Source organism: Marmota marmota, unplaced genomic scaffold (assembly GCF_001458135.2).
Source record: "Marmota marmota marmota unplaced genomic scaffold, marMar, whole genome shotgun sequence".
Lineage (NCBI taxonomy): Eukaryota > Metazoa > Chordata > Mammalia > Rodentia > Sciuridae > Marmota > Marmota marmota.
The window spans coordinates 36,163,365-36,177,670 of NW_026000082.1; the positions used below are offsets into that span (position 1 = coordinate 36,163,365).

Below are 14,306 nucleotides of genomic sequence, written 5' to 3' on the forward strand. Positions count from 1 at the left end.
GGGGAGGGGAGGGGAGGGGATGTGGGGATAGGGAAGATAGTAAAATGAAACAGACATTAATATGTATGTATATATGTGACTACATGATCAATATGACTCTGCAACATGTACACTGAGAAAAATGAAATTATATCCCATCTATGTATGATATATCAAAGTGCATAAATGCATTCTACTGTCATGTATAACTAATTAAAACAAGTAAAAAATATTGCATTCGTCTTACATATACCCACTTGGTGTGTGTGAAACTAAAATGTAAGATTCATGAGGGCAGAGCCATGTCTATCCTGCTTCCCATTTTTATTCTCAGTGCTAGACCAAGGCTTGGCATAAAGTAGATGCTCAATAAAAGTGTTGAAAAATACATTTACCTCCTAATTGTTTTACACAATAACATGAGGTCTTAACTTACTCATACAAATCAAAGTTTTAGAATGATTCAAAATACTTACAATTATTTTTTATGAATTCAATACTAAGTTTTATACATAAAATTTATTTTAAAATAACCTTCATATTAAAAAAATGCAAATGTTCAGGTTAGTGATTTTTAGCTCTTGTTTTTCCTTGCTGAGCCACATGAATAAACTTCATAGCTCTCTATGAGATACCTTGCCCTTCTCTCCACCATTAGGTACATTTGGAGTGAACGATTTCTACTTTTTTGTCTGGCATTGGGACATATTTATTCTCAAATTTACAGAACAGTATAATTTTTTTTCCTGCAGCATTTGACATTTTTCAACTCGATACCTCATAACCCCAGAAATTCCTACTTATTTTTACAAATACGATAATTCTATAGAACCACAACAATCAAAACCATGATCCCTGAATCATCTAGGCTACGGACCCTATCTGAGCTTCCCCACTTACGTCCTCACTAGCAAAAGGATCTTGTCCAGAATCATGGGACACTTTTGTCCTCACAGTGGAACATTTCCTCAGCCTTTTATGACTTTTATAACCTTGATGCTTTTGAAGAGCTCAAGACAGTTATTTTTTAGACTCTCCCTCATTAGGGTTTGCTTAAAGTCTCATGACTAATCTTGGAGACGCATCTGCTGCAGAAAGAACACACAAGCAACAGAGTTCTTGTCAATGCATCCAGCGGGTGGCACAGGGCTTTGATTTGTCCCATTGATGATGACGTTGACTTTGATTCTTAGGTGGGATCTACCAGACTTCACCTTAGGTTTCTCCCAAGACAGCTCGTATTCTGTGGGGAAGTACTACATGTGTCCTGCTATAAACAAATTTTCTTTTTATTTTTGTATTTATTCATATCATTATAGAGCCATAGATTCCTATTTTATTTGAAGGTTAAAGTATATTTCTACCATTATTTATCTGTCCCTCATGTGACTCCTGAGGGTGCCTTGAATGTCGAAATGTCCTTGAGGTTCTTTTGACACATCCCACCTATCGGTGAGCGTTTCTCGGAGGGTGCACTCTCCTCGCGTGTTGTGTGCCCGAACTCTAGAAGCAGCCATGTGCTTAAAGAGCTGGAGATGGGCTGGGGCTGGGGCTCAGGGGTAGCACACACGTCCGGCATGTGTGAGGCACTGGGTCCGATCCTCAGCACCACATAAAAACAAATAAATAAAATAAAAAGGTATTGTGTCCATCTACAGCTAAAAAGAAACAAACAAAACAAAACAAAACAAAAAAGAGCTGGAACCCTTTCAGTAGAGAATGGTATTTATAACCTAAGATCTGGGTGTTAGGTGCACTCTTTGTTTTGGGGGTATAGCTGTCCTTCGACTGTTCTTCAACCCCATTATGGACAGCCTTGTCACCCTGCGAAAGACTCCCACATCCCTCTAGGACTGTCTTCTCACGGCCCTCCCTACAGCCCCACCACCCATCCTGTGCAGACCTAAGAGCCAGAGGTGGCTGTCCACCTGTGCAGACACTTACCACCCTGCCTTAGCCCTGGCAGGCACCTGGCCCTCCACTGAGGATGTCTGTCATCCCTGACCCCACCTAATGGTATCTGAACTAAACTTTGTCAGGAAGAATGGAGGAAAAGCTGAGCACAGTAGCACATGCATGTAATCACAGCAACTTGGGAGCCTGGGGCGATAGGATCACAAGTTCAAAGCCAGCCTCTGCAACTTAGCAAGGCCCCAAGCAACTTACTGAGACTCTGTCTCAAAACAAAAATAAAAAGGAATGGGTTGTGGCTCAGTGGTAAGGAGCCCTGGGTTCAATCCCCAGTACCAATCAATCAATCATTCAGTTTAAGAGTATAGAAAAGGGGGCTGGGCGCAGTGGCACACACCTGTAATCCCAGCAACTCTGGAGGCTAAGACAGGAGGATCTCAAGTTCAAAGTCAGTCTCAGCAATAGCCAGGCACTAAGTAACTCAGTAAAACCCTGTCTCTAAAATACAAAATAGGGCTAGAGATGTGGCTCAGTGTTTGAGCACCCAAGTTCAATCCCTGGTACCAAAAAAAAAAAAAAAGAGTATAGGAAAGGAGAAATAAGTTGACTACTACTTTAAAAATATATGTATAGGGCTGGGGTTATAGCTCAGCGGCAGAGAGCTTGCCTAGCATGTGTGAAGCAGTGGATTCGAACCTTAGTACCACATACAAATAAAATATAAGGCATTCTGTCCAACTACAAAAAAATAAAAAATAAGTAAATAAAAATATATGTATAAAAAAAGGTGGAACAAATATCAAAATGTTATAATTTGGTGGGATTATTGGTAACTTCTGTTTCTCTTCTGCATCTGGTATATTCTGCATTTTTAATTAAAAAGAGTAATACATAAAACATTTACTAACATTTTAAAAGCCACACTAGAACTTTTTTAAAAAAAATATTTACTTTTTAGTTATAGGTGGACATGAAATCTTTAGTTTATATTTATGTGGTGCTGAGGATCGAACCCAGTGTCTTGTGCATGCTAGGCAAGTGCTCTACCCCTGAGCCATAACCCCAGCCCCTAGAACTTTATAAGTAAGAGAAAAAGCCAGGTGTGATAGCACATGCCTGTAATCCCAGCTACTTGGGAGGCTGAAGCAGGAGGATTGAAAGTTCAAAGCTAACCTGGGCAATTTAGTGAGACCCTATCTTACAAATAAAAAATAAATAAAAAGGGCTAGGGATGTAGCTTAGTGGTAGAACGCCCCTGGGTTTAATCCTCAGTACTTCAAAATTAATTCATCAATTAATCAATCAACAAGTAATTAACAAAAAAGTAGCTGCTCTTTGACTCCTATGCACTTGAATTACAATTAAGAATTCTGGCTTAAAAGGCCAGCTGGGTCATGGTTGGACACTACCTTGAAAAGACGTACACTGAAGCCAAACAGATGGCGAAATCTAATGAAGACCTGAGTCAGCTCTGTGATGGCTAAGTGCCAGACCCCCGGCAGGGACACTGTGTGGCACAGTCTACTCAACCTCCTCAGCACGTTCCTCCAATCAGGGCTGCTACTGCTCCACAGTGGAACAAAATGATTTTTTTTAAAGATCTGAGGACAAAATGAATGAACAATATAACAAAAATAAAACTTTTTAGTTGGGACCAAGGTTGAAACATAAATGTGCCAGCTCTCTCAAGGGTCTTTAGCAGCAAAATCGCTACAATAAAATAAATTGCAACAAAATGGAAGGAACTAGAAACAGCTGCTTACCAGCTGAACTTCAAAGAAAAAGACTCCAGCCCTTTGCTTAGCAGGTGGCTCCTGAGGCCAGACCCTTTCCCTGTGCATGGTTAACTGTTCTGCTGCTGAGGTAGCCCATCAGAGCCACATTACCCTTACAGAAGCACAGGGAGAACTTGAAATCAACATGGGAGATGCCAATAGGGTCAGGTGAAAGCTAGAAGAGAGAACTCGTGCAGAAACCTGTCAGTGAGGGAGGTCAGGGCAGGGGCGTGTGCTGGGGTGCTGGAGTACTGACTGGCAAAAAAGCAAGACAACATTCCAGGGTGATGAAAATGTTTCAGTCTTGATCTGGGTGGTGCTTATACGGGTCTATACATAAGCAAAGACTTATTAAGATGTAATATGATCTCTGCACTTTGGGTTCCTCACCGAATATATTTGATGTTATGTTTTAATATAATAGAGGAAGATAAAAAAAAAAACACCACTTGCGGGGCTCAGTGGCACATGTCTGTGATCCCAGAGACTCAGGAGGCTGAGGCATAAGGATCACAAGTCACAAGTTCAAAGCCAGCCTCCACAACTTTGCAAGGCCCTAAGAAACTCAGCGAGACCCTGATCTCAAACAAACAACAATAACAAAACTCAGTGGTTAAGTGCCTCTGGTTTCATTCCCTGGTTACCTCCCCCCACAAAACAAACAAAACAAAACAAACAAAAAAACCCCACAAAGATTTGGGTTAAAAAGGTCAGAAAAATGACTCCCCGTTTCATCTCCCTCCCAAAAGCCTAATTAAAAATGAAAGTATAGGGAGGAAAAAAATACAATACCAGAAAAACAAAAAGAATATGAGGTAGTTCTCAGCAGATGAAGTTTTCTTTACATTTGTGGAATATAAATCAACACAGATTAAGAGGAGCCTGCACTTAGAATCTGTATCCCTCAGAAACAGGTCAATCGAAAGTTCAAGTAGTGATCCCAATGACACTCTTCACAGAACTAGAAAAAGCGATCATGAAATTCATTTGGAAAAATAAGAGACCCAGAATAGCTAGGCAGTCCTTACAAAAAGAATGAAGCAGGAGGCATCATAATACCAGACCTTAAACCATATTACAGAGCAATAGTAACAAAAAAGGCATGGTATTGGTACCAAAATAGACATATAGGCCAATGGTACAGAACTGAAGACACAGAGACAAATCCACATAAATACAGTTATTTCAAAGGCGCCAAAAACACACACTGGAGAAAAGATAGCCTATTCAACAAATGGTGCTGGGAAAACTGGAAATTCATATGTAGCAGAATGAAACTGAACCTCTGTCACCCTGCCCAAAAATCAACTCAAACTGGATCAAAGACTTAGACACTAGATCAGAGACCCTGTGCCTAATAGAAGAAAAAGTATGGGTGGGGTTGTAGCTCTGTGGCAGAGCACTTGCCTAGCATGTTTGAGGCACTGGGTTCAATCCTCAGCACCACATATAAAGATAAATAAAATAAAGGTACATCAACAACTAAAAAATATTAAAAAAAAAAAAAAAGAGTAGGCCCAAATCTTCATCATGTTGGCTTAGGACCTGACTTCCTGAACAAGACTCCTAAAGTGCAAGAAGTAAAATCAAGAATCAATAAATGGGATGGAGTCAAACTAAAAAGCTTCTTCTCAGCAAAGGAAACAATAATGCAATGGAGAGAGCCTACATAATGGGAAAAAATCTTCATCACATGCATCTCTGAAAGAGCACTAATCTACAGGGTATATAAAAAACTTAACACCAAAAAACCCAAATAACCCAACCAATAAATGGGCTAAGGATCTGAACAGACACTTCTCAGAAGATGATATACAATCAATCAACAAACATATGAAAAAATTTTCATCCTCTCTTACAATTAGAGAAATGCAATTTCATCTCACTCCAATCAGAATGGCAATTATCAAGAATACAAGCAACAATAAGTGCTGGCAAGGATGTGGGGGAAAAGGTACACTCATACATTGCTGGTGGGACTGCAAATTGGTGCAACCACTATGGAAAGCAGTATGGAGATTCCTCAGAAAACTGGGAATGGAACCACCATTTGACCCAGCTATCTCACTCCTCAGTTTATACCCAAAGGACTTAAAATCAGCATAGTATAGTGACACAGCCACATCAATGTTTATAGCAGCTCAATTCACAATAGCTAAACTATGGAACCAATCTATATGCCCTTTAACGGATGAATGGATAAAGAAAATGTGATACACACACACACACACACACACACACACACAGGAATATTACTCAGACTAAAAGAATAATGAAATTATGGCATTTGCAGGTAAATGGATGGAACTAGAAAATATCATGCTAAGTGAAATAAGCCAATCCCAAAAAACCAAAAGCCAAATGTTTTCTCTGATAAACAGATGCTGATCCATAGTGGGGCAGGGGGATAGAGAAGGAAGGAAGGAACTTTTGTTTGTGTAGAGGAGAGTCGGGGGAGGGGCTGGCTGTGTGAATGGGAAGGACGGTAGAAAGAGATGGATATTAATATCCTATATACGTGTGCGATTACTGGAGTGACTCTGAACCATGTGCAGCCAGAGGAATGAGAAGTTGTGCACCATTTGTGTACTACATGTGAAAATGCATTCTACTGTAAAATAAATTGATCAATTAAAAAAAAAAAAGAAAAAGGAAGTGATCACTTGTGTTAAGTGCTACTGAGAGGAGGAATACAATAAGACCAAAATCATCTTTGGATTTGGCAATGGAGAAATCACTTAGAAAAAGGTTTCAGTGAAATGGTGGGCCGGCAGAAAGCCTGATTACAGTGGGCTGAAGTGATCAAATAGGCTCAGGAGCGAGTAACTATTGGGCAAATAGTTTAACCTCTACCTTTCAGTTTTCTTATTTAGTAAAGGGGAATCACAACTCCTTCCTCATAAAAATGTGGTACAGACTGAATATGAATCTAAAAATTCTTAAACTACATGCAAAATTATTTTGAATGTTTTAATGTGCTTGTTATCATGCTTAATGATATATATTTAAAAATGAGGGGGCTAGGATTTTGGCTCAGTGGTGGAGTGCTCACCTTGCACATGCAGGACCATGGGTTCAATCCTCAGCACCACATCAAAATAAATAAGTGAAATAAAGGTATTGTGTTGAACTACAACTAAAAAATAAATATAAAAAAAATGGGAAAGACTCTAATATGTATTAAAGGCCTATTATAAGATCTTTTTTTAAGAGAAAGAGAATTTTTAATATTTTATTTATTTATTTATTTTTAGCTTTCAGGGGACACAACATCTTTATTTGTATGTGGTGCTGAGGATCGAACCCAGGCCGCACGCATGCCAGGCGAGCGCGCTGCTGCTTGAGCCACATCCCAAGCCCTACTATAAGATCTTTTTTTTTTTTTTAAATATTTATTGTTTAGTTATTGGCAGACACAACATCTTCGTTTGTATGTGGTGCTGAGGATCGAACCCGGGCCGCACGCACGCCAGTCGAGCGCGCTACCGCTTGAGCCACATCCCCAGCCCTACTATAAGATCTTAAAAAAAAAAAAAAGTTCAAGTAGTAGATAACAAGAGCCACCAGACACTGCAGCAGAGGCCTGCAGCATGTCAGATAAATAGTCGACCTTGAGGGCTAACACAGAAGAAGCATAAAGGCACTTCAAACAAGAAAACCCTTGGAAATTTAAAAAAAAAAAAAAATACACAAACACAAAAAAAAACAAGACCTGAAATGAAAATATGGCTCAGGTGAGAAGATGATACCGAGGTGATTTCCTAGAATGTGGAGCAAAAAGAGAGACAGGAGAAGCTAACAAGGTAGTCGCCTCCAAGAGGAGTGCCAGAGAGGTGACAGTTTCATTCTCAAAGACAGAACCCAAGACAATCTCCTGAAGCAAGATTAACACGCGAGTCCTCTGAGTCTTCTCAGCAAGCACAGGAAGGATAAGATCAGATGCCGTCAATGACCCCAGGGCAGGGACTCCAGGTTCTGAGGTAAAATGACACCGAACCTAGAATTCTACATCTAACCAACCTATGAATACAGCAAGAGGGAAAATGGAAACATTTTCAGACAAACAAGGATCCGAGAGCTTACCTTCTCATATTATTTCTTAGAGTTGTTTGAGCATCGGGTCCAGCAAAATGAGTATGAAAGGTGAAGACTGGAAACTAGGGAAAAAAGTGGGCCCAATCCTGAGGCAACGGGGAGGGGAAGTTCCACTGTGCAGCTCTACAGGTGGCTTATACACTTATACACTTCACACTGAAACCGACTGGGGCTTTTGGAATGGAGAGCTCTAGACCAAAGTGGATAATGATACAGTAACAAACATCACTGAGACTTTGGAATGATGACAGAATATGCAAGAAAAGAGAGAAAAGGCAGCTAGAAACTCCAGGAAAAACATAAAGCTGAACATGATTATATTTCAGTCCACACAGTAAGCAACCCAGAATGGCTTTTAGCAGAATGAAAGGGGCCCTCCAGCAAACATAATTCTTTTTGTCAACAAGGCAACCAGAAATGCCAGGAAAAACAGTACTAAGTAAGAAAGGAGGGCTGGGGCTCAGTGGCAGAGTCCTTGCCTATCACGTGTGAGGTACTGGGTTCGATTCTCAGAACCACACATAAATAAACAAAAGTCCATCAACGACTAAAAAAAACAAAAGAAAAGCACCACCCAAGTATGAAACAAATTAACGTACTGCAGGGATTTGAGAAGCTCACAGAGTATAAGAATATTGTCAAAACACATTTGAAAATCTGTTGAGAAGTGAGGAGTTACAATATTCAAACTGCTATCATAATACACTGGCTTTGCAGTGAATTGTGTTAATTGTTTTTTTCTTTTTGGTCCTGGAGATTGAACCCAGGGGTGTGCTCAGCCATGTCTCCAGTCCTTTTTTATTTTTTGAGACGGGGTCTCATTAAGTTGCTGAGGCTGGATTCTCCTTCTCGGCCTCCCATGTTGCTGGAATTACAGGTGTGCACCACTGCATCTGGCCTTGTCTACTGTCTCTAAGGAGGAAATGATCCTGTTAAGTCAGATCACATCATTCTCCTCAAAACTCTCCAACAGCTTCCATCACACTCACAATGATGCAAAGTCCTCACATTGCTTTGCTCTATACCACGTGACAGAGAAGCTCTGCCACCTTGCCCATCACCCTCTCCCTTGATCACACTCTCCAGTCACGTGCGTCGCCCTGCCATAGAGCCTTTGTAGAGCAGAGAACCTGCTGTTCATCTGCCTGGATGATCCTCTGCTGTCTATCCCCACGGTCAGCTCCTTCATTTCTTTCCAATCTTTACTAAAACCACCTTCTTGTGAGAGCTTCCTGGATTCTATATAAAATGTCTACCCATCCTGTTCAGAGCTCCCAGCTCCTTCTCTGCGTTTCTTCCTTGCACTCATCATCATGTAACATGCTGTGAATTTAACTTCTCCTTAGCTGCTGTCTTCCCACTCATTAGAGTATAATTCCATAAGGGCTAGAATTTTTCTCTATTTTAATCACTACTGTATCTCCTGCACCTAGAACAGGAACCTGGAATACAAAAGCTTAATAAATATTTGAGGGAAGAATTAATAATCCCTTAGATAAAGTATTTGGATTTTTTTTTTTTTTTGGTACCAGGGATTGAATTCAGGGTCACTCGATCACTGAGCCACATCTCCAGCCCTCTTTCGTATTTTATGTAGAGACAGGGTCTCGCTGAGTTGCTTGTGCCTTGCTTTTGCTGAGGCTGGCTTTGAACTCATGATCCTCCTGTCTAAGCCTCCCTAAACATGTTTTTTGATTTAAATGTGAGGTTTTAAATTCTAGCAGTGCAGAAATAAAAGTCTAGCTGAGAAAAGGGGGAGACAGACATGGGAGAGAACAGAAGGAAGACTGGAAAAGAGGACTGTCACTTTTCTTTACGCCCTTCTCCACTATTTGATTTTGAAATCATGCCCAACATTTTAACTTGATAATATTTTAAAATCTTGCAATTATACATAAAACAATTTGACCTTGTGGTGACCTATGCAGGTGCTGTCAATAACAATGGCACTTACATGAGAAAGGCAATGGTTGCTATCACACCACAGGCATGGTACGAGTGGTTGAACTCTTCCATAGTGGGATAAATAACAGCTGCATCTATGATGATCCACCAACCTGTAAAAAACTGAAACAAAAACAGATGACACCAATGAGAGACCCTATCTCTCTCTCTCTCTCTCACACTACTCATATATATATATGAGTAGTATATATATATATATATATATACACACACACACACACACACACACACACACACACACACACACACACACATATATATATCAGCACTATCACATCTGACTGGCTGGAATGAAGACAAGGTATTTAAGTGAAGAGGTCCCTTCTAATGAGTTTCAAAAATTTCTTAAATGTTCTGTTTCTTGCATATAATTTGCACGTGGCTTAATAGCTGGTTAAGCATTACATGCCCTAAAGTCTTTCAATTGTTACTTTATATTGTTGTAATAAAGTATTCAATCTAACTTTGTGAACTAGAAAAAAGTTACAATAATGTTATGGAAAAAAAGAGAACTAGATCAGGGGCTGAGGTTGTGGATCAGCAGTAGAGCTCTGGGTTCCATCCTCAGCACCAGATAAAAATAAATAAATAAAATAAAGGTTTTTGTGTCCAACTACAACTAAAAAAAAACAGATCAGATTCCAAGTGACCCAAGAATTGCCCTGTTACTGATGTATTACAGGCCTGTAGGAAGACATGATTAAAATGAAGAAAAATTATTTAAACTAAAAATGGGGAACAATTATTGTTTGTAGAGTTAGCTGTCCTCTGAGTGTCGTGGAATAACAGCTCTGCAGTACTGCTTCTCCTCCTGATGAATTACAGTATAGTCTTAGATGGTTTCAGATATGAGTTTAATACAATTTGAATACCAGATCATAATCTATCTAACTGAAATTTGGTTATGGATATTATCAAGGGCAGATACATAATAAAACAAAACTACATAGATATTTTTATCATCTGAGCAGAAATTTATAATAAAAGTAACCAAATTCTGACAAGAAGATTGAAGGTTTTGAAAGTAACCACCTATTCTACCCCTGTTCCCATCCCTGACCCAGTTAGCTCTAGAAATTGCCATCTTCTGGCAATTATTTAAAATAGCAATTGTAGATTAATCAAGTTACTCCTATTAGGTTAAAAACAGATCCATAAGCTATTAATGACATTTTTATTGGCTAGCATGAGTAATGACTCACTATTTTTTTTAACTCTCAGATTGATGTATTCAAATTTCTTTTCTTTTTTTGTGGTACTGGGGACTAAAACCAGGCATGCTCTACCACTGAGCTACATACCCAGCCATTTTAATTTTTTATTTTGAGACAGGGTTTGCTAAATGCTCAAGCTGACCTGGAACTTGTGACCCTCCTGCCTCAGCCTCCTGAATAGCTGGGATTACTGGCATGCACCGCTCTGCCTGGCTTCAAAATATTTTCTTCACGGAAAAATAATAATAAAACTTTAAAAAATGTTTATAAGGAGCTGGGGATGTGGCTCAAGTAGTAGTGCGCTCGCCTGGCATGCGTGCAGCCTGGGTTCGATCCTCAGCACCACATACAAATAAAGATGTTGTGTCCGCTGAAAACTAGAAAAATAAATATTAAAAAAAAAAATGTTTATAAGAAGTCAGTATGGTGGTACTTGCCTGTAATCTCAGCAACTCAGAAGGCTGAGGCAGGAGAATTGTGAGTTTAGGCCNCGCCTGGCATGCATGCGGCGCTGGGTTCGAACCTCAGCACCACATACAAATAAAGATGTTGTGTCTGCCGAAAACTAAAAAATAAATATTAAAAAATTCTCTCTCTGTCTTTAAAAAAAGATGAAAAACATAAAGGTCCATCTATATAAAAAATATATTTTAAAAAGAGTCCAGGGGGTTGGGGTTATGGCTCAGTGGTAGTGTACTTGCTTAGCATGCGTGAGGCACTGAGTTCGATTCTCAGCACCACATACAAATAAATAAAATAAACAATTTTAAAAAAAGTTAAAAAAAGAGTCCATATTTTGAAACATCACGAAGAATTCAAAACATAAGCAAAAACACGTCACAATAATAGACAAAATTATCAGTGACACTTACCAGAACACCGGCAGCAACAGAGGCAATAGTATTTCGTTTTTCCCCCCAATCAATGCATTCCGAGCATCTCATACCTTCTAGAAATCCAGACATTTTTTTCAGATCACTTAAAAAGAAAACAAAACACAACTAAATAAAGCATTTTCATTTACTCTTCGAACCTGATTTGTGTTCGTGGAAAATAGTTACTAGCTCAAGAATAACTTAATACAGTTAACTAGGCAAGGTGGCTGAGGCAGTTGAAGGCCAACCTCTGCAACCCAGTGAGACCTTCAGCAACTTAGAAAGATTCAGTCTCAAAAAATAAATAAATAAATAAATAAAAGATAAAATGGACTGGGGATGTAGCGTGATAAAGCATCCCTGGGTTCAATCCTCAATATACCTGCCCCCCAAAAGAGAATTAACACAAGTAAAATATTTTGGTTCCACATATTGCTTCAGAATATTCAATTTAGCTTCTGATGAACTGCCACATAACTTTGAAAAACAAAATCTGGTCCCAGGGCCTAGGGAGGCTGAAGCAGGAGGATCACAAGTTCAAAATCAGCCTGGAAAATTTAAGAGGGGCTGGGGACATGGCTCTGTGGTAGAGTGACCCTGGGTTTACTCTAATACTGTTTAAAAAAAAAAAAAAAAAGACAGTTTTGGTACATTTAAGTAATATGAACAAAGGTGGGTATCCAAATATTGAAAAAAAAGTAAGAATTTAACTTCTGAAAGCTGTCACATCCTATTTAGAACATTAAGTGATCATTTATTTATTTATTTATTCTTTCATGGTGCTGGGGATTGAACCCAGGGCCATGTGCATGCAAGGCAAGTACTCTACCGACTGAGCTATATCCCCAGTCCTAAGTGATCATTTAAATGATGTTAAATAACAGTATAATGATGACTAACTCACAAGAATTCTTTTGTATTGCTTTAATTCCAAACTAAGTTATTATTTGTTTTTGATATTTACAGTCCAGGAGCACTGACGTCCTGGGGACAGTGGGGGAGTGATAAACTTTGGCTGAGTTAAGAGCACAGAACCTGATTTTTTAAAATTTCACGTGGAAATTTACACATTTTTATCATAAAACGTATATTTCTTCATATCCAGATATAAAAAGAATAAAAAGAAAACACCCCACTGCATTTTACCTCTACCCACATCACTTTCTTTCACCTCATTTTTTTTTTCCTTTTCCAAACCTTTTGGTGTCATTTCTATTAAAAAAAAAATCTTATTTTAATACCTCTAGTTCTGGTTCTAACAGAACCCCCTCCCTCAAAAGCACGTAACTGAGGTTCATATTAATTCAGACTATAAATAAATAATCCACTTCTATTTAAATCATCACAGCAGAACTAAACTGTAACAAATTACATACAACACTCCTCCACGCCGAGCCTGAATTACGTGTAACTTGCTAACGTTCCAGAAATACCCCAACTCCTGCCGCAAATCAGAACCCGTGCACTGAGCTGCTCTGCAGCCAGCAGTTACGGATGTCCAAAACCCAGGATGTCCTAAAAAGTGCAACCACTTCAATTTTTAGCTTCCTTACGAAAACCGATGATAATAACCAAGGCTACTAGCATGTGGGATGAGTTCCATTCTGAAAATCCACCCTTTTCTCCTTCCCTGGGAGGAACAGGAACCCAGTTTGGTTTTCGGTTCGCACAGCGGCCCCGCCCCGCATCCGCTGCAGGCAACGCCGCAGCCCGCCGCAGCCCACGCTCCGCGCGGCCGAGGGACTCCAGCTCTGGGGGTGGACGCGCCGGGGGGAGGTGACGCGGGTCCCGGCTGAGTCGCGGCCGTGCGACCCAGCCGGACTACACTCCCTCTCGGGGGTCTCTTCCAGCCTTGAAGTCGGGGGGTCGGGGGGGGTCCCAGGACCCAGGGGTAGGCCCGCCGTGCCCTCTCGACCGCCCCACTCCTCCGAGCCCGGGGGGTCTGGCCGCTGGGCGCAGGACGGGGCGCAGGACCGGGCGCAGGACGGCAGGAAGTGGCCGGGGAGGGTCCAGCAGGGCACAGCCCGACCCCGCAGCCTCCCGCAGGGCGGGGAACCCGATGCGACCGCGTCAGTCAAGGCTGTAAGGCCTGGGAGGCCGGCGGCCGCGCCCCCACTGCCCCTGGGCACTTACATCCAGCCCCGCGGGTGCAGTAGGTCCGGAGCCCCGGGTCGCGTCGCGCCGGGCAGCCTCACTTTCCCCGACTTTCGGCCAAGAAAACAAAACAGCCACAGGCCGCCAGACGCCCGGATGTAGCAGCTCCGCCCCGGGCCCGATGCGCAAGCGGAGACAGGGCGGAGGGCGGGACGCGGAGAGGAGACGGGGCGGCCCTAGGGGAGCCACGCCCACCGCGCCGACGCGTCTGCGCATGCTCAGGCGCGGTTGGTGGGGAGTCATCTTTGCCAAGTTCACGTTTGGTGCTGAATGCGGGACGTACTGGAGCCGAGCAAGCCTTTCGAGGCTGAGTGTGAGAAGTCTATCTGTGTCCTAAG

At 41.1% G+C, this 14,306-nt stretch overlaps 1 protein-coding gene across 1 annotated transcript in view; it reads right to left on the reverse strand.

The window, feature by feature from the left end:
• The window catches only part of Tmem50a (transmembrane protein 50A), a 24,544-nt gene extending 10,438 nt beyond the window's left edge, over positions 1 to 14,106 (reverse strand). Inside the window, exons 1-3 of the mRNA XM_015485490.2 lie at positions 13,948 to 14,106; positions 11,812 to 11,917; positions 9,715 to 9,827 (exon numbers count right to left, since the gene is read on the reverse strand). Coding sequence (XP_015340976.1) covers positions 9,715 to 9,827; positions 11,812 to 11,904 — 206 coding nt within the window. The 5' untranslated portion in view covers positions 11,905 to 11,917; positions 13,948 to 14,106. The remainder of the gene's footprint in view (positions 1 to 9,714; positions 9,828 to 11,811; positions 11,918 to 13,947) is intronic.
• Positions 14,107 to 14,306: the final 200 nt, after the last annotated feature.